Genomic DNA, 24019 nt, shown 5'->3' on the forward strand with positions numbered 1-24019 from the left:
GGTACCCGACTCTGGTCCCATGGACTGTAGTCCGCCAGGCACCTCTGTCCATAGGATTTCCTAGGCAAGCATCCTGGAGTGGGCTGCCATGCCCTCCTCCAGGGGATCTTTCCGACCCAGGGGTCCAACTGCCAAGCACTGCATAGTGACATTAAATGCAGATACCCGTGTGTGAGGGTGACCACTTTATTAAATCATCAGGAATTATATTGACCTTCAAAACACTAATTGCTAGAAACTTAAGTTTCATATATTGAACACACTTCAGAAGAAGAGTCTGAGTCACTGTACAGTCACCGGGGTTTTGTGGGTTAGAGGTTCGCCCTGAAGCCCGCCTTCACCGAGAACCTCATCATGGGCTTCTCACGGGGCCGCAGGAGGCAGATAGAGCTGGGGAAGCCCTTGAGTCGAGGCGACTCACGCCCCCATCGGGGGTGATGGTGAACTTGGCGTGGGTGATGACATCCTGCAGTTCTGGGGTCAGGCTGTCCAGCACATGCATCTCATCGGGCTTCAGCTGGAAAGAGAGGGGAGGCGGAGGTCCTTGTAATGACCAGGGGGCTGACTCTCCCAAGGCCACCCATCCGCTTGGACTCTGGGCCTTAAAAGGTGAAAAGTTATTCCATGATAATAATTCGGCTCGCCCTAGCAATCTGCTTTTGGGGACAGGATGCCCTAAGGAGACCGGCATGAATACTCAGGTCCCCGTGATGTTTCTTTCTGATAGTTAAGTAAGTGGACAAACTGATGAGAAAAAGAAAGCAGAAAGCGGGCCCGTGGGAGTCCCTTCACTAAGGGGAGCAGCGCTCACTCCCATCTCCGACCCGAAAATGACCATGTCCCTCCTGCATGATCCAGGGAAATGCTCTGGATCACCTCAGCATCCATCCCATGGCTGGCCACACCCTGGAGGCCGTAAATATGCTAGCCGCCCTACCTAGAGAGTCAGTACAATGCAGAAACGTTTCTCCATGTGTGCATGCTTGAACAAGGTGGTCTAAAAGAAAATTTTTTTTTTTCAAAGAAAATTTGAGAGTTAGATTATGCAAATGTGAAACGAGAGAGCCTGTCATTTTATAATATAAAGGGGCAGAGACAGTTTTTAAAATCTCATTTGTCACACTGTTAAACCAAGCAGAAGCTTTGGGGCGGAGCTGTGACCCTCTGAAACCCGGCCTTGACTGAAGCAGCCCACGGGAGGGCTGCCTGCGTGGCCCCAAGGGATCGGACACCACACTACATTTGTGACCGGAAGCAGTGGCTTCCACTTATGGCCCAGAAGGTCCCACTTCTGCCTGACCATGTTTTCCTCCTCCTGCATTGTCAGGATGCAGCCGTCCACCTTGCAGCTCTCAGGAGAATTACCTGTCGGAATAAGACAAAGGCGTCTTTTCCACTCTGTCTGCACCCAGCGCAGTTTGGTTTATGGAATACTGACCTTTTTAATCAGATCAAAAAGCCCAGCAAAAAGTGAGCATGGGTGAGGTGAGCGTGCTTCTGGGGTGCAGGAAGAGGACATCCCAATGACTGTTTCTGTTTCTTTAATATACATGCACGTGTGAATACACGTGTGTGCACATGTGTGCATGTGTGTACACATGTGTGTGTGGATGTGTGTATTAGGCCTGGCGTGTTTGATGTTATAACTGGATGCCAGCTTGTTCCCGATCCCCGTGCCCATCATCCCTGGCTGACAGATACCCAAGGCCAGTTGCAGGGCATCCATGCCATGCTGCAGTTTGGGGTCCCTGGCTGCATGGATTTGCTGCTTATTACCCTGGTTTTGACTAAACTGTCCCTCACAAAAATAAACAAGTGACTTTAAACTACCACACAAAGAACCATGGATTAAATATACCACTAGAGATGATTTGTGAACATCCATAAACAGCAAAAAAATAACAGAACTGACATTCCTCCTGACCGTCAGGAGCCGCCCTTGGTCAGTCATGTTGAAAAGTGGAAACAGTGACCACTAATCAGATCTAAACCACAGGAGTCTTCCCAACAGGAGTTCAAATTATCAAGACCCCTTGAAACCGTTTACATCCACCCATTGAGGATGAACTTCACCTTAAATATATACTGACCCTTGATGAAACAGTTAATAGTTGAGTGAGGTCATAATGATTCACAAGACATTTAAAAATCAAGCATCCAGTGCATGAATACAGTCTGCTGTATTTATTCAAAGACAGCCAAAGAATCATGAGACACCCACCATAGTACTTGGCAAAACTTCACTTAATGATTATAAAAGTTTAGTAACCTCTTTTGAACTTATTATAATGGACCATGTATCTATTTCATAAGGAAGTAAACATGGAATATTAAGGGTGCTTTTCCAAATATTATTTTACTAAAGGAAGGCCATGATTTTTAAAATGTGTGTAGATCACTGCCCAGAGAAGAAATAGTCACCGAGCTGCTTGCGATCCCTCCCCTGAGAAGATACCCCCACCTTGTTCTTTCGATGTCCTAACCAGGAAGTGTTTCATAGGCTTTTTCACATGGAGTTCAGGGACCTTGTGGTGAAGAGCCTTAGTGCCTCATAGAATCTCACGACTTTTGTGGTCGAGTGCACATCTAATGCTTTATAAAGACAGAAGCAGAGTGCAAAGGGTTAAGACAACATGCTTGAAGCTACACAACTGTGAGCGGAAAGCCAGGCCCACAGCCCGCTGCCCTGAGTCCCTCTCCTGCTGGAGCCCGCTGTCTTTATTCTTTTTCATAGTCTTTATTTATTTGTTTGGCTGCATCGGGTCTTAGTTGCGGCATGGAGCCCGCTGCCTTTACGACCAGCACATCAATTATAAGCGGTTTCTTAGTGGCATCACGTTTACCTTTGAAATACTTTGTATCGATTTCAATTTGAGTTATTACTCCAGGATGCGCCAATCGGAAAACTGCCCACTCACAGCCTGGAACCAGGAGAATACCGTTCTCATCATTCTGGAATTCAAAAAGAGGTAGAAACAACGTAAGTCAGCTTGCTGTCATTCAAGACCAATCCTGAAAACCAGCAAGCGACAATGTTGGCGCGTACTTGTCATTTCCTGCCATAAAAGAGTAGGGCATCCCTGGTGATTCAGAAGGTAAAGAATCTGCCTGCGATGCAGGAGACCAGGGTTCAGTCCCTGGGGCGGGAAGATCCCCAGGAGGAGAGCATGGCAACCCACTCCAGTGTTCTTGCTGGGGTAATTCCGTGGACAGAGGAGCCTGGTGGGGTCACAAAGAGTCAGACATGACCGAGTGACTAACGCTTTCATTTTTCACTATAAAAGAGTACCTACTTCCTGTGATCTGGTGTAAGTTGCTTCTTGCGTAAAAAATCGTCACTCTACCGTCACTGTGTAAACTCCTGATGCCGACTCGGGTTAATCGGGTGCTAGGTAAATTTTGATGAATTTCTGATATGATCATGTATGTCAGTTATAAATTCAGGTGGGCTTCCCAGGTGGCGCTAGTGGTAAAGAACCCACCTGCCAATGCAGGAGACATAGGAGACGCGAGTTCAATCCCTGGGTCAGGAAGATCCCCTGGAGGGGAGAGCATGGCAACCCACTCCAGTATTCTTGCCTGGGAAATCCCATGGACAGAGGGGCCTGGCGGGCTACAGCCCACAGGATTGCAAAAAGCTGGACATGACTTAGCACACATGCACATGAATTCAGGTGGGATGCTGTACACCAAAGGATGTTTGTCTAACCCAACCAAGAGCTCCTGTGGTTGGCTGGTTTTGACTTTTCAAAGTAGATCTGTCTTTGACCAAATCTATACCAATATATGACCTGCCTCCAAACACAAATTTCTAGTGAGGATACTTTGTTTATATTTGGAAGCATTGGGTGATACAAACCCATGAAAGGTATGTTTATAATTAAGTTATTATAATTTGTATAATATATATAATTATAAATAAGTTATTATAAATTAAATTAAATTATTTGTGATATGATTTACACACTAAAAGGTGTTTTCTTTCGTTTTTTACTTCCTTATCTTGAGTTAGTTACTGGCCAAATTAAACAGCTGAGCCATCACACGTTCACAGAAGTGGTCTGTCTCACCCAGCAATACGAAAAAATCAAAGACGATGAAATAGTGGTTTTTTCCCTCCAGATCAACAAATTTACTCATGGGTTTTTGTTAAATTTAGATGCTCTAGTTTTTATATTAAAAAAAGGGATAATTCCAATGATGTGTTGGAACAGCCAGCATTAATTAGCAAGTTTGACTTCTAGGTCTTTATGTGTAGTCTGGCCCTGATATTATAAGGAAACAGTAGAAGATTTAGAAAACATGTAGAAGCAATAAGTATTTACAAAAATGCCTAAGAGGTTTCTAAAATATCAGTCTCCTTGATGTCAAATGAAGGAAAAAAGCTTTACTTTCTGGGAAGCGTTGGGATGCAGCATTTTCACGTCTCACCTCCAGTATCAGGGGCCTGTCCAGCCTCCGGGCTGTTTCCCAGCCATCTTCCATCGACTTCGCTGTGCTGACTCCTGCCAAAAACAGTGTTTAACGGGATTTCACAGGATCATCACGTTTTATTAAAAATGTGAGAATGACTGCATTGGCGTGACCGGTGCAGATCCCGTGCACCTGAGCAGTGCAACATCTGTGATTTTCATTAAGATGAACGTTTCAGCAAATTCACACACAACTATAGGGTTAGTAAATTTTACTTTTCCTTTTAGAGCAACTGCTTAAGCCAAAATTAGGAAGGGAGAGTGCTATTGATTTACTTCCTGTCTTAAAGGCTTTCAATCCTATATGAAGGATCTCACCCACCCATATGGCTTGAGATGGCCCCTTCCTCTAAGTAATTCATACCACACTGGGGTGCGGACTGTGAGGCCCACACGTCCCAAGCTCAAGCATCGCCTCACCTGTTATATTGTTCGGGTGCCCAAAATGTGCACTGCTGAATCCTACACAGGCACCCCCATACGCGATGGTCACCAGGTCTAATGGTTCTTTGGGGTCACCCGCAGTCCAGTCTTTTTGTCCAGTACTGTATACCCTAAGAGGTGCAATTCCACCATCTGAAAAGGAAAAGTGCCTTATTATTATTATCACTTGGGAAAAGTTGCCCTTTGTGGATCTTAAAACACAGAGCTCTCCACATCTGCCTGCTCTAGTTCTTAAATACACTAAGGCCTTTGCACCTGCCACCCCCTAGTCCTCAGACAACTTTGCTGTCCAAAGACTACTCGCTGATCTCAGGTCTCAGCTTGTAGCATGGCCCCAGGAAGGCCTTTCCCTCTCTAGAGCCATCTCCTTCCTGCCCCCCACCCCCACCTCAGCCACTGTCTGATTCCCCAGGTTAAGGTTATCAATGCCCCCCCACTTATTTACTTCATTGCACTAATCACAGTCCAGAATTACCTTGTTCTTAAGTCCCTGATAATAAGTCTCCCAAAAGCAGAATCTAAAAATCTTTGAAGGCCAGAATAGCTACCTGTCTTGCTTGCTTCCGTGTGGCACATAGTAAATACTCACATATTTGTGGTGGTTGTGAATTAATAACTCCAGGAAGGCCAAAAATCAGTTGGGAAATTCACCACAGATATAATGCTTGGTGCCCGAAATCAACATTGCTAAATCCCACACCAACTTACACAAGATCTTAGGTTTTTATTTTTACACACGTTGCTTTGCAGTGTGGTTGAGAATACTGAAGATAACATTCACAAATTTAAGTAGCTGCTGAGAACCAGAGCAGCTCGAGAGTAGGTCTGCAGAGCAGAAAATAACTACCAAGATCCACTCACATTATGTGAGTCTAATAAAATGGACGTTTCTTATTTGAGTATCACTTCCTAGAAGGTGGAACCCAAGCTTTTTTATACAGAAGCTCAAAGTCATTAATCAGAATATTCTAATGAAACCAGCCCTATATTTTTACATGAAAAATCTGGTGAAATTGAGTGATCTGAAAAAATTTCAGTAGAACAGTGGAAGTCTTGATATTTGCAGTAAATAAAACCAGGCTGTCTTGGTATTTGCTGTCGTTCAGTCCCTCAGTCGTGTCTGACTCTGCGACCCCATGGACTGCAGCACACCAGGCTTCCCTGTCCTTCACCATCTCCTGGAGTGTTGGTTTAAAACCCAAGAAAATATGCTAACAAGAGTAATTCACAACACTATCCTAGCTCATTGAACATTATGAGCTGCCTTCATGGTACATAGTGTTAATGTCTCTTCATGTAAAGCTGATTTTACATTAAAAAAATAAGATTCTTGTTTACAGAATTAATATCCAATCTCACTTTTAATCAAACTGTCAAGGAATAGTCCCCTTCATGGATCACAGCCTTGACGTGGCAAAGGGGCTTGTGTAAGATCATGGCATCCAGTCCCATCACTTCATGGCAAGCAGAAGGGGAAAAAGTAGAAGCAGTGACATTTTGTTTTGGGGGCTACAAAACCACTGCGGACAGTGACTGCAGCCCTGTTGGCTCAGATGGTAAAGAATCTTGTCTGCAATGCAGGAGACTTGGTTTCGATCCCTGGGTCAGGAAGATCCCTTAGAGAAGGGAATGACAACACACTCCAGTATCTGGCCTGGAGAATTCCACAGAAGATCCTGGCAGGTTACAGTCCATGGAGTTGCAAAGAGTAGGACACAACTGAGTAACTAACACTTACTTGCTCCTTAGAAGGAAAGCTATGACAAACCTAGACAGAGTATTGAAAAGCAGAGCCATCACTTTACTGACAAAGGTCCGTAAGTCAAAGCTGAGGCTTGCCAGGTAGCACTAGTGGTGAAGAATCTACCTGTCAATGCAGGAGACACAAGGGATGTGGGTTCAGTCCCTGGGTCGGGAAGATCCCCTGGAGGAGAAAATGGCAACCCACTCCAGGATTCTTGTCTGGAAAAGTTCATGGACAGAGGAGCCTAGCCGGCTATAGTCCATGGAGTCGCAAAGAGTCAAACACAACTGAGTGTGCACACACACATGGTTTTTCCAGTAGTCAGGTACAGATGTGAGAGTTGGACCATAAAGAAGACTGAGTGCCAAAGAACTGATGCTTTCAAACTGTGGTGATGGAGAAGACTCTCGAGAGTCCCTTGGACTGCAAGGAGATCCAACCAGTTAATCCTAAAGGAAATCAACCCTGAATATTCATTGGAAGGACTGATGCTGAAGCTGAAGCTCCAATACTTTGGCCACCTGATGGGAAGGGCTGATTCACTGGAAAAGACTTTGATGTTGGAAAAGATTAAGGGCAGGAGGAGAAGGGGACGACAGAGGACGAGATGGTCAGATAGCATCATGGATTCAACAGACATGAATTTGAGCACACTCCAGGAAACAGTGAAGGGCAGGGAAGACTGGCCTGTTGTAGTACGTGGGGTCTCAAAGAGTTGGACACAACTTAGCAACTGAACAACGAACAGTAAATAAAATATGCAAGTGACCAAGTAAGCAACTGAGATTAGTCATGAGGCTGCTTAATACTCTAACAACTTAAATGGGAAGAGAATTTTAAAAAGAAGAGATCCACATATATGTATAACTGAATCACTTTACTGAACATCAGGAGGGGATGACAGAGGATGAGATGGTTGGATGGCATCACCGACTCGATGGACATGAGTTTGACCAGGCTCTGGGAGTTGGTGATGGACAGGGAGGCCTGGCATGCCACAGTCCATGGGGTCGCAAAGAGCTGGACCACGACTGAGAGACCGAACTAACTGAACATCAGAAAATCAGAAACTAACACAACACTTAACAACACTCCAATATAAAAAATAGAAAGCTTTTAAAAAACAATAATTAGTCGTAAGGGAAATGCAAATCAAAACCACAGCGAGATACCACTTCATTTCCTCTAGGGTGGCTGTGATCAAAAACTCAGAAAATGACAAATGTGGGGAGGATGTGGAAAAACCAGACCCTTCATACATTGCTGATGGGAATGTAATATGGTGTGGCCATTTTGGAAAGAAGTCTGATAATTTCTCATAAAATTAAAAACACAGTTATTATATGACTCAGCAATTTCAACTCCTAGGTGTACACCCACATGAAAACCATATGTTTGCACAAAAATTTGTACAGGGATGTTTATGCCAGCATTACTCATAAGCTTTCAATAGGTGAAAATAGCCCAAATGTCTATCAACTGATGCATGGACAAGCAATGAGGTCTGTCCATACAATGGAAGATTATTTGATCACACACAGGAATGAAGTACTGATGCTCAACAATACGGGTGAGCCTTGGAAACATGCTAACCAGTCACAAAAGACCATTTATATGAAATGTCTGGAGTCGTCCAGTGGATCAAGACAGAAAGTGGACTGGTGGCTGCTTAGGGCTGGGGGAGATGAATGTTGATAGCTCAAGGATATCAGATTTCTTTTCAAGGTGATAAAAATGTTCTAAAGTTGACCGTGGCGATGGCTGCACATATCCTATCTATATCTATTTCATGCGCATGCTCAGTCGCTCAGTCGTGTCTGACTCTTTGCCACCCCATGGACCATGGACGGTAACCCACCAGGCTCCTCTGTCTATGGAATTTTCCAGGCAAGAGTACTGGAGTGGGTAGCCATTTCCTTCTTCAGAGGATCTTCCCGACCCAGGGATTGAACCTGCATCTCCTACATTGCAGGCAGATCCTTTACCTCTGAGCCACCTGGGAAGCCATATTATATATTTACATAGACTTTACACTGTATACTTACATGTACAATAAACCATAGAATTGTATACTTCACATGGGTGAAATGCATGTTACATTTATTACATTGCAATAAAGCTGTACAATAAAACAAAATAAGGGTTATTTGTACACAGCACTTCAACTGCTAATATGTCTGTGAAATAGACATTGTTAGGTGATATCTAACCTAATACACCTTAGGTCCATCACATCCCAATTTAATTGATAGTTTTTCCTAACTACCTACAGATGGCAGGGCTAAAACGAGAATTTCCTAGTACACGAAAAGGGAAGATTAAAATCCTAAAATGCTAGAGAGATCAGTGACCAAGGAGGAAAGGGTGACTTTGCTTTGTGTTTTTAAAACATGTCAGCACTCAATGAAGAAACCACAGGACTGGAGATGGTCCATCATATTTACCTGGGAAAATGTTGAGTCGTATGTGACTCCACCTCTGCTGGGAATTGACCGGAAAGTAGTTGTGGCTGGAAGCAGAATTTCCCGGTTTAATTTCTGTCATAGGAACCAAGCAACTCCAGTCGTCGGACTTCAGCTAGCAATAAATATAAAAACACTAGTGATGGCTCTTGGGACAATAAATCCTCTCATCCTAATCCCTGCATGGGGCTTGCGGGGCAACCACTTTGGAACAAAATTAATGATGGATGCCTAATGGAACACTTTAATAAAAACACTAATAAACATCAAGTCCCAGATTTAATAAACAGAATAAAGGCCTGCTTTTATTTTACCCTGGTCATAACAGCCACCGGGCGGTGGTGGCCAGGGATGGGCAGGGGGTTAGAAACGAACCTCTGGATGTCTTCACTTTGAGGATTCATAAAAAAGCAGCAGCCAGAATGTGATGTGAACATTTAAATAAAACCCAGGCTCTTGCCGTGGGCCTGGGGGTAAATGGGTCAGCCTGAACCTCCCAGCTCTCTCCTCTAGATCAGCGCTTCACTGGAAGGGCCTGCTTGTTGTTGCCATTATGTATTTCCCCAGTGTGTTATGGATCCACACTTTTGTAAAATGCAATGAAGATCACCAGACAAACTTCGAAAAACAAGAATGTCCCCAAATGCAAACCAAATTGTTTCTTGCATTACATTCATCCAGCATAACGCTACTTTGTCCAATAGCTATCAAAAGTATGTGAACTGACTCTGTGTTTATCTCACAGGGCATCATTCTGCGTCTCTGTGAGCAGATTGCCCCGTGGGAAAAAGCACCCTGGACCTCGCATGCACCGCGGTCAGGGGTGCACAGACCCACCCAGAAACCTCTCTAGGGTCGCACGGGGCAAGCACAACGTGTGAGCTGTGCCAGGCTGAGTGCAGGTGGGCAGGCGGGCAGAGCTCCCAACAGCCCGTGACAAGCCCCCGCTCGCCCGGGAAACATACCTCCGAAATGGCTTCAAACTCCTCAGGGGTGGCCGCAGTTCCTGTCCTGACTTCTCGTTGTGGGATTTCTGGCTGCTTATCTAAAGTTACAGTGACCATGAGGGTTACCATTCCCATTCAAAATCAGAATATACATACTCTCTTCATGAACGGTAGGGTCATTTTCATTTTGCCTAAAGATATCGTTTCTTAAGTCAAAGTATCAGATGACCAATGTAATAGATGTATGTGTTAAAGTTCCTCCATATTTAAAATACTTAGGGTAACTTCAAAAGGGGTGTTGCACATCTGGTGGTTCGTCTGCTCATCAGAGGGTAAATATCATCTCCAAGTTTAGCCAGATGGACAAACTTATCACATGACTCGGGTTTTCAAAAGGCTGGATTGATAAAGTTATGGAATGTTGTAAGTCAACTCCAAAAACACTGCTTCCCCCAGTGGCATCCTCAGAACTGATCCGTGGGCGATTCACCAACAGGAGCCTGTGTGGATGATTAGTGCACCTCCTGAAAGCATCTTTCTCTTTGTCACTGGTCCCTCCCTCCCACCATCATGTGACTTTTCAGGTCCCTCCGTCGTCTTTCGGGAGGGGAGAGTCGTTTTCACGCCCCTGGAGCCTCCTACAAGCTGGGCACAGAGTGCCTCCAGGATAAGACTGCTAACTGACATGACTCCTGTTTCCCAAGTAAAGTACAGACATGCCCGTGAGGGTACATGTTTCTAGAAAGCTACCTCTGGGACCAGCCTGGGAGGACACCAGTTCCATTCCAGGATTCGGAAAGGAACCTTCCTGGGAAGCCCAGAGCTGCCATGTCCTTATGCAGACCCCCCAGGGGCTGGGGGGCAGCAGAATGAGCAGGGGAGAGGCCCCACAGCTGGCCTGGACCGGGCTCCAGACCGCCCTGGCCACGCCACCCAGCCACCCGCCCCGGCAGCCTGCTCCCCAAACCCTGCGCCTCCTGGGGGTGCTGCAGTGTGAGAATAGCGAAATCTAAGTTGAGCTGAAGAACACGTCTAAGCTAAACCTCAAAAATCACGGAGCCCTTGACGGGGAATGTCATCAGCCTCTGTGGCAGGGAGAGGGCCTCTGCACGAGATTGTCTGGGCGGGAAGCGAGCCATGAGGAATCCCCACACAGCTCCTCCCAGGCCAGGGGGTCCCCAGGCACCTTCTTCGAAGTTTGCCGCTTGAATCGATACTCGAGGGGCGTGATCTCCCGTGAAGTAGGACGTGTCCACATCGAAGCCCCGGATAGCACCCTGGATGCCCAGCTGGACCACGCACCCGTCGTGACCTGGGGGATGTAAACAACAGGAACCACTCGGGCTGAATCCCGCCGACGAGCCTCGCTACTGAGCAAAAGGACAGCGGAAGTAAAACACCGGAAACGCACTTCTCGCATCGGAGAGAAACGTGTGCGGGCTCCTCCTCGGCCGAGACTGCCAGGTCTCTGCTGACGCGGCCTCACGGGGCCGCCACTGGCCACGTGGACCCTCCCTTCTAATGTGACCAGAGCGTGTATAAGCCCTGGATCCAGAGGGGCCACATGTCTGACTCCAAACTGGCCACCTCCTGTGTGCATCATTGGCAGACGGGTGTCTCTGAGCTTCATTTCTTTTAACTGCAAGTCAGGGATGAGATAAGCTTCCAAAAAGTTTAGCTATACCTCTGGTGTAGGGACCACCAGCCCAACTCGGCCGGGGCTCAGTATTGAGCTGGGTCTCCTGGAAACAGCCTGCTCTTTGCCTTCAGGGACCCAGCCAGGACCACCCCTCCCTGCATCAGATGATGTGTAAGAACTCCCAGTGTGACACTGTGTGATTCTTGGTTTCCAGCAGTCAGATTCAGATCAACCTTAAAATGTCCAGTTTTATTAGAATCTAATAAGGCCTGAGCTTCCCTGTGGCTCAGACAGTAAAGAATCTGCCTGCAGTGCGGGAAACCTGGGTTCAATCCCTGGGTTGGGAAGATTCCCCTGGAGGAGGGCGTGGCAACTCACTCCAGTATTCTTGCCTGGAGAATCCCATGGACAGAGGAGCCTGGTGGGCTACAGTCCATGGGGTCCCAGAGAGTTGGACACGACTGACCGACTAAGCATAGTACAAGCACAGTCATGAGGCCTGGAGTACCACAGAAATATAGAAAATTAAAATACTTGAGACAGTAGCAAGAAAGTCAGCGATTAGCCTAATGCTGGCTGCTTTCCTTTTACAGACTTTTCTATAAATTTAAAGGGTGTATGTTGCTTGGTGAGTAGCAGTGAGCAGTAGCTTCTTAAGGCGGCATAAAAGATAGGATGGATCTTGGCTGAGTTCCCGGCTTCTCTTACGGTTGCTGTGACCTGAGCTGAGTGAATGAGGCTGTTTCCATGGCAATCGGATGGGACCAGAACACCTACTTCAGAGAGGGGTGCTGACGTCAAATGCCGCACACGCACCGACCGACGTACGCATGCGGCTCAGCTTCTTCACCCATGGCCCTCCTCTTCCAGAGTCTCCTTTTCCTCACAAGTGCCTGCCCCTTCCTGCTTGCACTGATGACCAGGGCTCTCACGACCCCTCCTGAATTGTCAGAGCCTGCCATTCAGAAGGGACATCTGAGGTGACTGAGTAGTCCAAGGGCCCGTGTTAAAATCGACCCCCAATGTGCGCTGCTTCCCAACAGCCCCTGATCTCAAACGTCACAGGAGTGAGTGAACAGAGTCATCATCGTCTTACCTGGGATCCTTTTCCTTCTGGTCTGCCATCCGTCCATCCATTTCCCAAACTCGGTGTACTCATGTTCCTTAAATCTTGGGTTGTCCCTCTAAAGCAAAGACAAGCGGATCATTAACCTTCATGCGAGAGCCTGGGCTCCCAGGAAATAGACTTCTGCCACAAAGGGACAGATGCACGGTGCAGAGAACAGGGACTGTAGGGGAGACGGAGGACGATGCCTGTGTATCTTCGTATCAGCTTCTGAGAAAGAAGTCCTACTTCTCTGCGGGCCATCCTCCACGGAACTTGCCACTGGCAGCAAAAGGTAAAACCACACATGGCTCATTCCAGGGGCCCCACCACTGGTGCAGCCGCAACCTGGGCGCCTCCTCAAAGGTCGTTTAGCAAAGCGAGGAAGGGTAACTGGACCCCCAGAGCAGCCCCAAAAAGACTGGGCAACCAGAATCCGGGAGAGTCTCAGGAAGTGCAGGCTCGATGCTTCGGGTTCCTCTGAACACTCACCCCTACCCCCACCCCCATGCTCCGAGCTGCTTCATGCCCACCAGTGAAAGTGAGACCCCACCCCAAGGCAGTCACATGCTGCCAGGCGCCAGCTCTACGGGCCCCAAGGCCATCACCCCTCTTGAAATAACTCCCGCTGGTCCCCCTGCAGGGACAGGGTGGCGGGATTCCCCAGAGTTCCCGTTCTTCCTTACATTTATCAGTATTTTGTTTTTAATAAACATATGCCAACGAAGGTCCATATAGTCAAAGCTATGGTTTTCCCAGGAGTCATGTACAGATGTGAGAGGTGGATCATAAAGAAGGCTGAGCACCAAAGAATTGATGCTTTCAAACTGTGTTGCAGACTCTCAGGAGTCCCTTGGACAGCAATCCTAAAGGAAATCAGTCCTGAATATTCATTGGAAGGACTGATGCTGAAGCTGAAACTCCAATACTTTGGCCACCTGATGCAAAAAGCCTATTCACTGGAAAAGACCCTGATGCTGGGAACGATTGAAGGCAGGAGGAGAAGGGGATGACAGAGGATGAGATGGTTGGATGGCATCACCAACTGTTTGAGCAAACTCTGGGAGATAGTGAAGGACAGGGAAGCCTGGGGTGCTGCAGCCCATGGGGGTCACAAAAAGACACAACTGATTGACTGAACAACAACATCTTTATAACTAAGTAGGAATAACATTTTCCAAAAATTTCAAGCTATGAAACACTTTTCTTCCCATCATAAGTTATAAACACAAAGTAGGGCAGAGAGAAATACAAGAGGACTCAGTGACTCCCCCACAGAGCAAGGTGGACCCAGAATCCTGAGCCGGGTCCACATCTGTCTCTGCCATCTTAACAGAAGTGGAGGCTAATTTCCACACATTTCTACTGTTCTAATATGCTAATTCTCTGGGTCACATCACGTGACTCCCAGCCCAAACACACAGGGAGATTTTAATTAGCAGGACTGCGTGGCTCACCCCACCCCAGCACTTAGCAGAGGCCAATTTACAGTACCTTTAAAAGATTTTCAGCAGGAGCAAAAAAGTCATCTGTTGCAAATAAAATCTAGACAAAGAAAGAAGTAAAGATAAAATAACCATAAATTTAAAACCATTTTATTTCATTCCCTGGTGAAACATTATGAGATGCAGTAAAAAGAAAATGTGAAATTGCCAAGGGGGAGAGAAACAATACGCAATTAAGACACAATGCTTTTTAAATGCTTAGATTTCATTGCCTGCCTCCCCCTCTTAATCTTGACTTCCCACCCTTTCCTTCTTAATCCCCTTTACCATCTGGATACAAAAGTGCTAACCTCTTAGAAAGAAAATAAACCAACTTTTTTTCAAGAACGCGGGACCCCGGACTTTGTGACCCTTGTCCCAGAGCAATGGGGAAAAAATTGACACCGGGGTCACCCCTGCAGCTTAGCCAGCCCATCCTAGGACACCCTGTGGGGAGGTTAGCCTATGGTTTGTTCAGTTCAGTAGCTCAGTCATGCCCAACTCTTTGTGACCGCATGGACTGCAGCATGCCAGGCCTCCCTGTCCATCATCAACTCCTGGAGCTTGCTCAAATTCATGTCCATCGAGTTGGTGATGCCATCCAACCATCTCATCCACTGTCATCCTCTTCTCCTCCTGCCTTCAATCTTTCTCAGTATCAGGGTCTTTTCATATGAGTCAGTTCTTCGAATCAGGTGGCCAAAGTATTGGAGTTTCAGCTTCAACATCAGTCCTTCCTATGAATATTCAGAACTAATTTCCTTTAGGATGGACTGGTGGTATCTCCTTGCAGTTCAAGGGACTCTCAAGAGTCTTCTCCAACACCACAGTTCAAAAGCATCAATTCTTTTGTGCTCAGCTTTCTTTATAGTCCAACTCTCACATCCACATATGACTACTGGAAAAACCATAGCTTTGACTAGACACACCTTTGTTGGCAAAGTAATGTCTCTGCTTTTTAATATGTTGTCTGGGCTGGTCACAGCTTTTCTTCCAAGGAGCAATAAAATTGCTTTAGTCACCATCTGCAATGATTTTGGAGCCCAAGAAAATAAAGTTTGTCACTTTTTCCATTGTTTCCCATCTTGTTGCCATGAAGTGATGGGACCAGATGCCATGATCTTAGTTTTCTGAATGTTGAGCTTTAAGCCAACTTTTTCACTCTCCTCTTTCACTTTTATCAAGAGGCTTTTTAGTTCCTCTTCACTCTCTGCCATAAGAGTGGTGTCCTCTGCATATCTGAGGTTATTGATATTTTCCACAACAATCTTGATTCCAGCTTGTGCTTCATCCAACCTGGCATTTCACATGATGTACTCTGTATGTAAGTTAAATAAGCAGGGTGACATTATACAGTGTTGACATACTCCTTTCCCAATTTGGAACCAGTCTGTTGTTCCATGTCCAGTTCTAACTGTTGCTTCTTGACCTGCATAGAGATTTCTCAGGAGGCAGGTTAGGTGTTCTGGTATTTCCATCTCTTGAAGAATTTTCCACACTTTATGGTGATCCACACAGCCAAAGGCTTTGGCATAGTCAGTAAAGCAGAAATAGATGTTTTTCTGGAACTCTCTTTTTCAATGATCCATCGGATCTTGGCAATGTGATCTCTGGTTCCTCTGCCTTTTCTAAATACAGCTTGAACATCTGGAAGTTCTCGGTTCACATACTGTTGAAGCCTGGGTTGGAGAATTTGAGCATTACTGGCTGTGAGATGAGTGCAATTGTGCGGTAGTTTGGGCATTTTTTGGCATTGCCTTTTTTGGGACTGGAATGAAAACTGACCTTTTCCAGTCCTGTGGCCACTGCTGAGTTTCCCAAATTTGTTGGCATATTGAGTGCAGCACTTTCACAGCATCATCTTTCAGGATTTGAAATAGCTCAACTGGAACTCCATCACCTCCACTAGCTTTGTTCTTAGTGATGCTTCCTAAGGCCCACTTGACTTCACATTCCAGGATGTCTGGCTCTAGGTAAATGATCACACCATCATGATTATCCGGGTCATGAAGATCTTTTTTGTACAGTTTTTCTGTGTATTCTTGCCACCTCTTCTTAATATCTTCTGCTTCTGTTAGGTCCCTACCATTTCTGTCCTTTATTGTACCCATCTTTACATGAAATGTTCCCTTGGTATCTCTAATTTTCTTGAAGAGATCTCTAGTCTTTCCTATTCTATTGTTTCCCTCTATTTCTTTGCATTGATCCCCTAGGAAGGCTTTCTTATCTCTCCTTGCTATTCTTTGGAACTCTGCACTCAAATGGGTATATCTTTCCTTTTCTCCTTTGCCTTTCACTTCTCTTCTTTTCTCAGCTATTTGTAAGGCCTCCTCAAACAGCCATTTTGCCTTTTTGCATTTCTTTTTCTTGGGGATGGTCTTGATCCCTGTCTCTTGTACAATGTCATGAGCCTCTGTCCATAGTTCTTCAGGTACTCTATAAGATCTAATCCCTTGAATCTATTTGTCACTTCCATTTTATAATCAGAAGGGATTTGATCTAGGTCATACCTGATTGGTCTAATGGTTCTCCCTACTTTCTTCAATTTAAGTCTGAATTTGGCAATAAGGAGCTCATGATCTGAGCCACAGTCAGCTCCCAGTCTTGTTTTTGCTGACTGTATATAGTTTCTCCACCTTTGGCTGCAAAGATTATAATCAATCTGATTTCAGTGTTGACCATTTGGTGATGTCCATGTGTAGAGTCTTCTCTTGTGTTGTTGGAAGAGGGTGTTTGCTATGACCAGTGCTTTTTCTTGGTAAAACTTTGTTAGCCTTTGACCTGCTTCATTTCGTACTCCAAGGCCAAATTTGCCTGTTACTCCAGGTGTCTCTTGACTTCCTACTTTTGCATTCCAGCCCCCTATAATGAAAAGGACAGCTTCTTGGGGTATTAGTTCTGGAAAGTCTTGTAGGTCTTCATAGAACCGTTCAACTTCAGCTTGTTCAGCATTACTGGTTGGGGCATAGACTTGGATTACTGTGAAATTGAATGGTTTGTCTTGGAATCTAACAGCGTTCATTCTGTTGTTTTTGAGACTGCATCCAAATACTGATTTTTGGAGTCTTGTGGACTATGATGGCGACTCCATTTCTTCTAAGGAATCTTGCCCACAGTAGTAGATATAATGGTCATCTGAGTTAAGTTCACCCATTCCAGTCCATTTTAGTTTACTGATTCCTAAACTGTTGATGTTCACTCTTGCCATCTCCTGTTTGACCACTTCTAATTTGCCTTGATTCATGGACCGAACATTCCAAGTTGCTATTTTTCTTACATCACCTGACTTTACTTCCATCACCAGTCAAATCCACAACTGGGTGTTGTTTTTGCTTTGGCTCCATCCATTCATTCTTTCTGGAGTTATTTGTCCACTGATCTCCAGTAGCATATTGGGCACCTACTGACCTGGGGAGTTCATCTTTCAGTGTCCTATCTTTTTGCCTTTTCATACTGTTCACGGGGTTCTCAAGGCAAGAATATGGAAGTAGTTCTCCATTCCTTTATCCAATGGGCCATGTTTTGTCAGTACTTCCACCATGACCCGTCCGTCTTGGGTGGCCCTACTCAGCATGGCTCATAGCTTCATTCAGTTAGACAAGCTGTGGTCCATGTGATCAGATTGGTTAGTTTTCTGTGACTGTGGTTTTCATTCTGTCTGCCCTCTGATGGAGACAGATAAGAGGCTTATGGAAGCTTCCTGATGGGAGAGACTGACTGAGGGGGAAACTGGGTCTTGTTCTGATGGGCAGGCTATGCTCAGTAAATCTTTAATCCAATTTTCTGTTGATGGGTGGGGCTGTGTTCCCTCCCTGTTGCTTGACCTGAGGCCAAACTATGCTGGAGGTGATGAAGGTGATGGTGACCTCCTTACATGCATCCCATGCACACACTGCTGCACTCACTGCCCCCGACCCTGCAGCAGGCCCTCGCCGACTCACACCTCCACCGGAGACTCCTGGACACGGGCAAGTCTGGGTCAGTCTCTTGTGGGGTCACTGCTCCTTTCTCCTGGGTTCTGGTACACAAGGTTCTGTTTGTGCCCTCCAAGATTTTGTTTCCCCAGTCCTGAGGACGTTCTAGCAGCTCTATGGTGGGTTAATGGCGACCTCCTCCAAGAGGGCTTATGCCATACCTAAGCCTACTGCACCCAAAGCCCCTGCCCCTGCAGCAGGCCACTGCTGACCCTCACCTCCACAGGAGATGCTCAGACACAGTTCTGGCTCCGTCTCTGTGGGTCTCTGGGTCCTGGTGCACACAAGGTTTGTTTGAGGCCCCTGAGCATCTCTGGCGGGTAAGGGGTTTGATTCTAAACACGATTTTTCCCCTCCTACCATCTTGCTGAGGCTTCTCCTTTGCCTCTGTGGTTTGTTAACCAAAGCAGAATGTTTGTTTGTTTGTTTGGCCACACCTCATGGCTTGGGGGTATTTTAGTTGCCCTGCCAAGCAGGGATTGAACCCTGGACATGGCAATGAAAGCGCTGAGTCCTCACCACTGGACTGCCAGGGGGCTCCCAAAGCAGGACACCTTCGAGAGTGAGCTGTAGACTGGCTGCTGGCCACTCCACCGAACCTGAGGCTCAGGGACCCCTGTGGTCCGGGAAAGACTGTCCTGACCTCTGAGCCCAGCCAGAACCTGAAAGGCAGGGGAGGGCCTAGGCTGTCTGGGAGTTGCTGGTTGTCTGGATGGCCGAATGTGGGGAACCATGTCTGTGTGACCGGAAAGCACAGGGCTGAGAGTGAAGTGCACATCAGAGGAAGGTGTCATTAGCCTCCAATTAAAATAAAAAATTAATTTAATAATAAAATAAAGGAAGGTGTCAGTGAGCCCAGACCTTGCTCAGTTGTCTCCAACTCTCGTGACCCCATGGACTGTAGCCCACCAGGCCCTTCTGTCCATGGGATTCTCCAGGCAGGAATACTGTAGTGGGTTGCCATTTCCTTCCCCAGGGGACCTTCCCAACCCAGGGATCGAACCCATGTCTCTACATCTCTTGCATTGGCAGGTGGGTTCTTAACCATGAGCGCCACCTGGGAAGCCTATACACAGAAGAGGGCTAAATTCCTTAACTAAAGATGTATGGTTTTCTTTTACAAATAGGAATCTTTTGATGTTGTGATGACATGGTCTTTGTTGCAAAAGCCCCTACAGATCCTGACTGCCCCCTCACCTCTTCGGAGCCGTCCGTAGAACCATGTGAGGGGCTGTGTCCGGGGCTGACGCCCTCGGCTGTGTCCTCCGAATAAAGCATGGTGCTCACCTTTTAGGTTGTGCATGGTTTTGTCTGTTGACATCTGCCTCCAGAGGACGCAGCTCGGTGAGCTCACCTGGGCGTCCCTCCCCTGCTCAGGGCCTGCAGCCCCCCTCCGGGGCAGAAACCTTCCGGGCACAGGGGGCCTCGCTACCCCCCCAGGCTCCCGCCCTCACACCCCAGGTCAGCTCCCTTCCCCTTGTCCTCTGTCTGACCCTCCCCGTCACCCCGCTGCCTTGCCGGCTCCTCCCCCGACTGAGGGCTCCTTTGAGCATCACTTCCCTGCATGGTCCTCCCCTGCCTCCCCACCCTGCGTGGTAGATGTGGTCCCGCACTGCCCTGTCCTGCCTTGATGCCAGCCCTGGTCTGCACATCTCCCGACAGAACCTAAGCTCTCGAGGGTAGGTCTGTAGCTCACCTGGCGCCTCGTGTTAGGTTCTCACGTGATTCTCACACTGAAGTCTGAGGACCACTCATCTGCCCCATAAGGAAACACACTGGGGGGTGGGGGGTTCTTTTCACAGGGGCAAAATGTGTGTTTCTAACCTCGGGCAATGCTGCCCCGGTCATAATTGTCACCAATTTAGGGAATGTTCCCTGGGAGACTTTGGCGGCGATGGGCTTCCTTGGGGAGGCCAGCCTTCTTCCTGATTCCTGCTGTTCTAGCTCAGGTCCCCACAGTGGTCAGCTGGAGCCCCAGCCCGGGTGCATTAAATGCAACACTTGTTCTCACCCTGAGACACCCTGCTCACCTTTCCTCCTACAAACTCAGATGCCAAGTCAATCAGCTGTGTAAAGTCTGGAGGCCTAGCCACTTTTCCTTCCCTGGGGGAGTCAGCCATGCTTCCTGCAAGGAGAAAGGCAGGCTGGGTCAGCATCAGGCCCCCAAACCGAGGCTTGAGCCGTTCAAACAACACACGTGCCCCCCACTGGTTGTGGGGGTACCTGCTGGCTTAGGGTCCCTCCCCAGCAACTTTGCACAAAACTGCAGTTGGGAGGGAACTAGAGATGACCCCCATGTGAAGCATCTGAGAAGAAAATACACAAATTCTGCAACCACAAAATGCAAAGTTTCATTATTCAAGGAGGAAAAAAAATGCTTCAGTGTAGAAAAGAACAATTTGCCTTGAATAGTTTTAAGGTACATTCAAAAAATACATACCGGGCTTCCCTGGTGACTCAGTGGTAAAGAATCCTCTGCAAATGCAGGAAACACAGGTTCAATCCCTGGTCCAGGAAGATCCCACACGCCATGGGGCAAGTAAGCCCATGTGCCGAAACTACTGTGCCTGCGCTCTAGGACCCAGGAGCCACAGCTACTGAGACCCCACGCCCTACCGGCCGCGATCCTCAAGAGAAGTCACCGCAGTGAGAAGCCCCCGCTCGCCACAGCTAGAGAAAAGCCCGAGCCGCAAAGAAGACTCTGCACCACCAAAAATAAGTAAGCATAAATAAAATTATTAGGAAAATAGCCTTTACAGAAAGGCTACTCTGAGACATTAGGAAACAATGTCACTTTAAAAAATAAAACGCGTTTTGATTCCACGTGTTTGACTTAGTATGAATAGGACGATAGATTTCTAATTTAAAAATAATATATATACAAGCAACAAAGGTTTGGAGTATAGCGCAGGAAACTCTAATCAACTCCTTGTAATAATGAAAAATACTCTGAAATATATGTGTATATGTATAACTGAATCACCTTGCTATGTACCTAAAACATTTTGTCAACTATACTTCAATGAAATATATATATTAAGAACACACACACACACATGTCAAGCAGCTGGGCAGTAGACCCTGGTGGAGGTGGGCACAGAAATCAGAGGAGAGAGCACCCTCCTCGTCCCCAGTGCCGGACGTCCTGCCTCGGGAGCTTGGCGACGTCTGTCCCCTCTGCCAGGCGGTCCTTCCCCGGGCACCTGTGCAGCCCACCCGTGACCTGTGCTCAAGGCTTGGCTGGACCGTCTCCTTCTTGGTGCAAACTGCTCCCGCAGTGCAGTGGCATCTCACCCACCCCCACCCCAGCACCGCCAGCACCCCCGCCGCAGCTAATCTTTGTCTCCACAGCACACAGACCTCTGTGGGACTCGCCTGCTTGTAGGTTTTATTATCTCCTTTCCAGATTAGATGTGCTACGCTCCATGAGGACACTCGTGAGCCAACTCATTAGAGAAGTCCCCGAGGCTGGGGAAGACGGAGGGCGGGAGGAGAAGGGGGCAACAGAGGACAGGATGGTTGGATGGCACCACCGACTCAATGGACATGAGTTTGAGCAAACTCTGGGAGATATAGTGAAGGACAAGAAAGCCTGGTGCGCTGCAGTCCATGGGGTCGCAAAGAGTCAGACACAACTGAGCAACTGAACAACAAATGAGGACACTGATTTTTTCTTTTTTTTTTTCTGGCCCACTGGTGTATCTTCAGGGCTTGAACTATTGCCTGCCACATACAAGATGCTTGATAAATATTTGTTGAATAAATGAATGAGTGAATAATGCTTTCCTGATTTTTGTGTTAAAATACTGATTCCTCAGATGGACTAAAATCTTCCCAAGGATGAACAGGTGCAGAAGCAAACAGGACATTTATTTCCTGACATTTATATGAGTCTACAATAGCATCGTACACAGTTCATTTATTTTATCTCACCTTAATCCTCAGAACAACCCTGTGAATTTGTTATTCACATCTTAAAAACAAAATGCTTCTTTGAGAAGCCGAGTGAACTGTCCAAACCACACAGCTGGGGAGGGAACCCTATTTCCAACCCAGAAATGTCCTGACATGACAGACATTTGAGAGCTCTCAGCCCACGTCAGAGTCACAGAACGGATGCTCATCCATTAGTGTTAGGCTCATCCAGTGGCCGAGGCTGAAGCTCCCGTGGTGGCCAGGCCCGTGGCCACGCGTGGGACTGACCCCTGACCCCTGCTCTCCAGGGGTCACAGTGGAGGGCAGACACAGCAGGAGATGCAGAGACAAGAGGTGTCCTCCTGGGGCCCCCTTTAGGAGGGACACCCGGGCTGGGCACCAAGGAGTCGGAGCGACAGAGAGCACGTGGCCGGGTGGGCTCCAGGGCCTGGGGGCTGGAGAACCCCGCTGGTCCAGACCTGCATGGGTCAGCCTGGAAGCCCCTGGCCACAGGTGGCTATTTAGCGAATTTTAAATAATCACAAATGAATAAAAAGTAATTTTAAAGAATTACAAGTGAATTATAAGAATTACAGCAAATTTTAAAGAATTACAAGTGAACAAAATAAAATTTTAAAGAATTACAAGGGAATAAAAGTGAATAAAATAAAATTACAATACAGTTCCTCTTGTATTGGCCACATTCTGTGTGCTGAGTAGCCGTGCGTGATTCCCAGGTTGCTGATGCAGAGAACTTTCCATCCACTCACGACATTTACCGGCTGGAGAAGATAATAGTGGAGGGCCCACCCATGCCCCTCCACCACATACTCGCAGTCTGAAACCTTTAACGCCAAAGGACAGGCAACACTAGCCCACCCGGCAGACACGCCCTCACTGTGGCTGATCTAACGATTCTCCCCAGAGCGTCCCTGCTGTGCCCCCGGGCAGCCATCGGAGCTCACACACTCTGCTCTGCTCAGCTCCACCAGCCGCTCAGGGCACTGGGGGCTCAGAGGATGGGGCAAGGCCGGGCCACGGGGTGGACCCATCCCAGACCCGGTGGGTTGCTCAGGTGCCCCCCGACCACCACCACCACGACAGCTCAGCCCGTGTCCCGCGTCTTGAACAAAACCCACAGGGCCAGGCCCAGCGTGCACACTCAACAGAGACTTGTGAGTGTTTCATTTCCGTAGCTAATTATGGAACATGTGAGTCACCCGGTGTTTCAAACAGGCTCGGCTTTGTTTCTCAGTCGGCTGCAGTGAGTTTGAGACACCCCCAGGACAGAGCATCCGCACGTTTGCCTGAGTCAGGGATGCAGGGTTGCCGGCTCGGTACCCCACTGAATGGGAGGAGCCAGGCGTCATGGCAACGCAGGCCCAACCCACACGGAGCAGGCATCACTCTGCCTCCCTGCGTCCCAGAGAGCCGTGGAGGGTGGAGGGTGTTCTTTTTCACCTTAGCCGTCTCTTATCTTTTGCTTTGATGTGCCTCAGACTACACCAAACAGTCGGTATGACACGCATGGACCAGAGGCTGCAGATTCAAGGGAGAAAGAGATTAAGGGGAAAAAAATTTTACACTTTTTCCCTAGGTATTGGTGTCACCGCTTCAGGTTCTTCCAGCCCCACCCCCTGAAAACTGGCGCTCCATTTAGACAAGGAACACTGCAGCGCAGCACTTGTTTTAAAAAAAGAACACGCCCTAACACGACATTGTTCATCGACTATGCTCCAATATAACATAAAAAAAAAAAAAAAAGAATGCTCCCTTCTGGAATGAATGTTCCGTTTGGAAAATAAATACATAAAAAGTCCTTCTTGGGTCCAC

At 47.3% G+C, this 24019-nt stretch overlaps 1 protein-coding gene across 1 annotated transcript; it reads right to left on the minus strand.

Moving 5' to 3' along the window:
- Positions 1–170: 170 nt before the first annotated feature.
- On the minus strand, positions 171–23338 carry ALLC (allantoicase). The gene is made up of 12 exons (XM_043453666.1): positions 23066–23338; positions 20302–20396; positions 14308–14358; positions 12805–12892; positions 11256–11381; positions 10088–10167; positions 9105–9237; positions 4893–5048; positions 4432–4505; positions 2844–2952; positions 1241–1365; positions 171–517 (listed from the first exon to the last, which is right to left on the minus strand). The coding sequence occupies exons 1-12, from the start codon at positions 23139–23141 to the stop codon at positions 353–355; spliced, it is 1278 nt and encodes a 425-aa protein (XP_043309601.1). The 5' UTR covers positions 23142–23338; the 3' UTR covers positions 171–352.
- Positions 23339–24019: the final 681 nt, after the last annotated feature.

The sequence above is a fragment of the Cervus canadensis genome, chromosome 30 (genome assembly GCF_019320065.1).
Source record: "Cervus canadensis isolate Bull #8, Minnesota chromosome 30, ASM1932006v1, whole genome shotgun sequence".
Taxonomy (NCBI): domain Eukaryota; kingdom Metazoa; phylum Chordata; class Mammalia; order Artiodactyla; family Cervidae; genus Cervus; species Cervus canadensis.

Coding starts and splice junctions, on each gene's coding strand:
- ALLC (XM_043453666.1), bottom strand. CDS start 23,141: ATGGCTGCCCGGGGGCACAGCAGGGACGCTCTGGGGAGAATCGTTAGA. Junction 12,893..14,307: donor CTGCTGAAAATCTTTTAAAG/GTACTGTAAATT, acceptor TCTTTGCTTTAG/AGGGACAACCCAAGATTTAA. Junction 4,506..4,892: donor GCACCCGAACAATATAACAG/GTGAGGCGATGC, acceptor TGTTTTTGGCAG/GAGTCAGCACAGCGAAGTCG.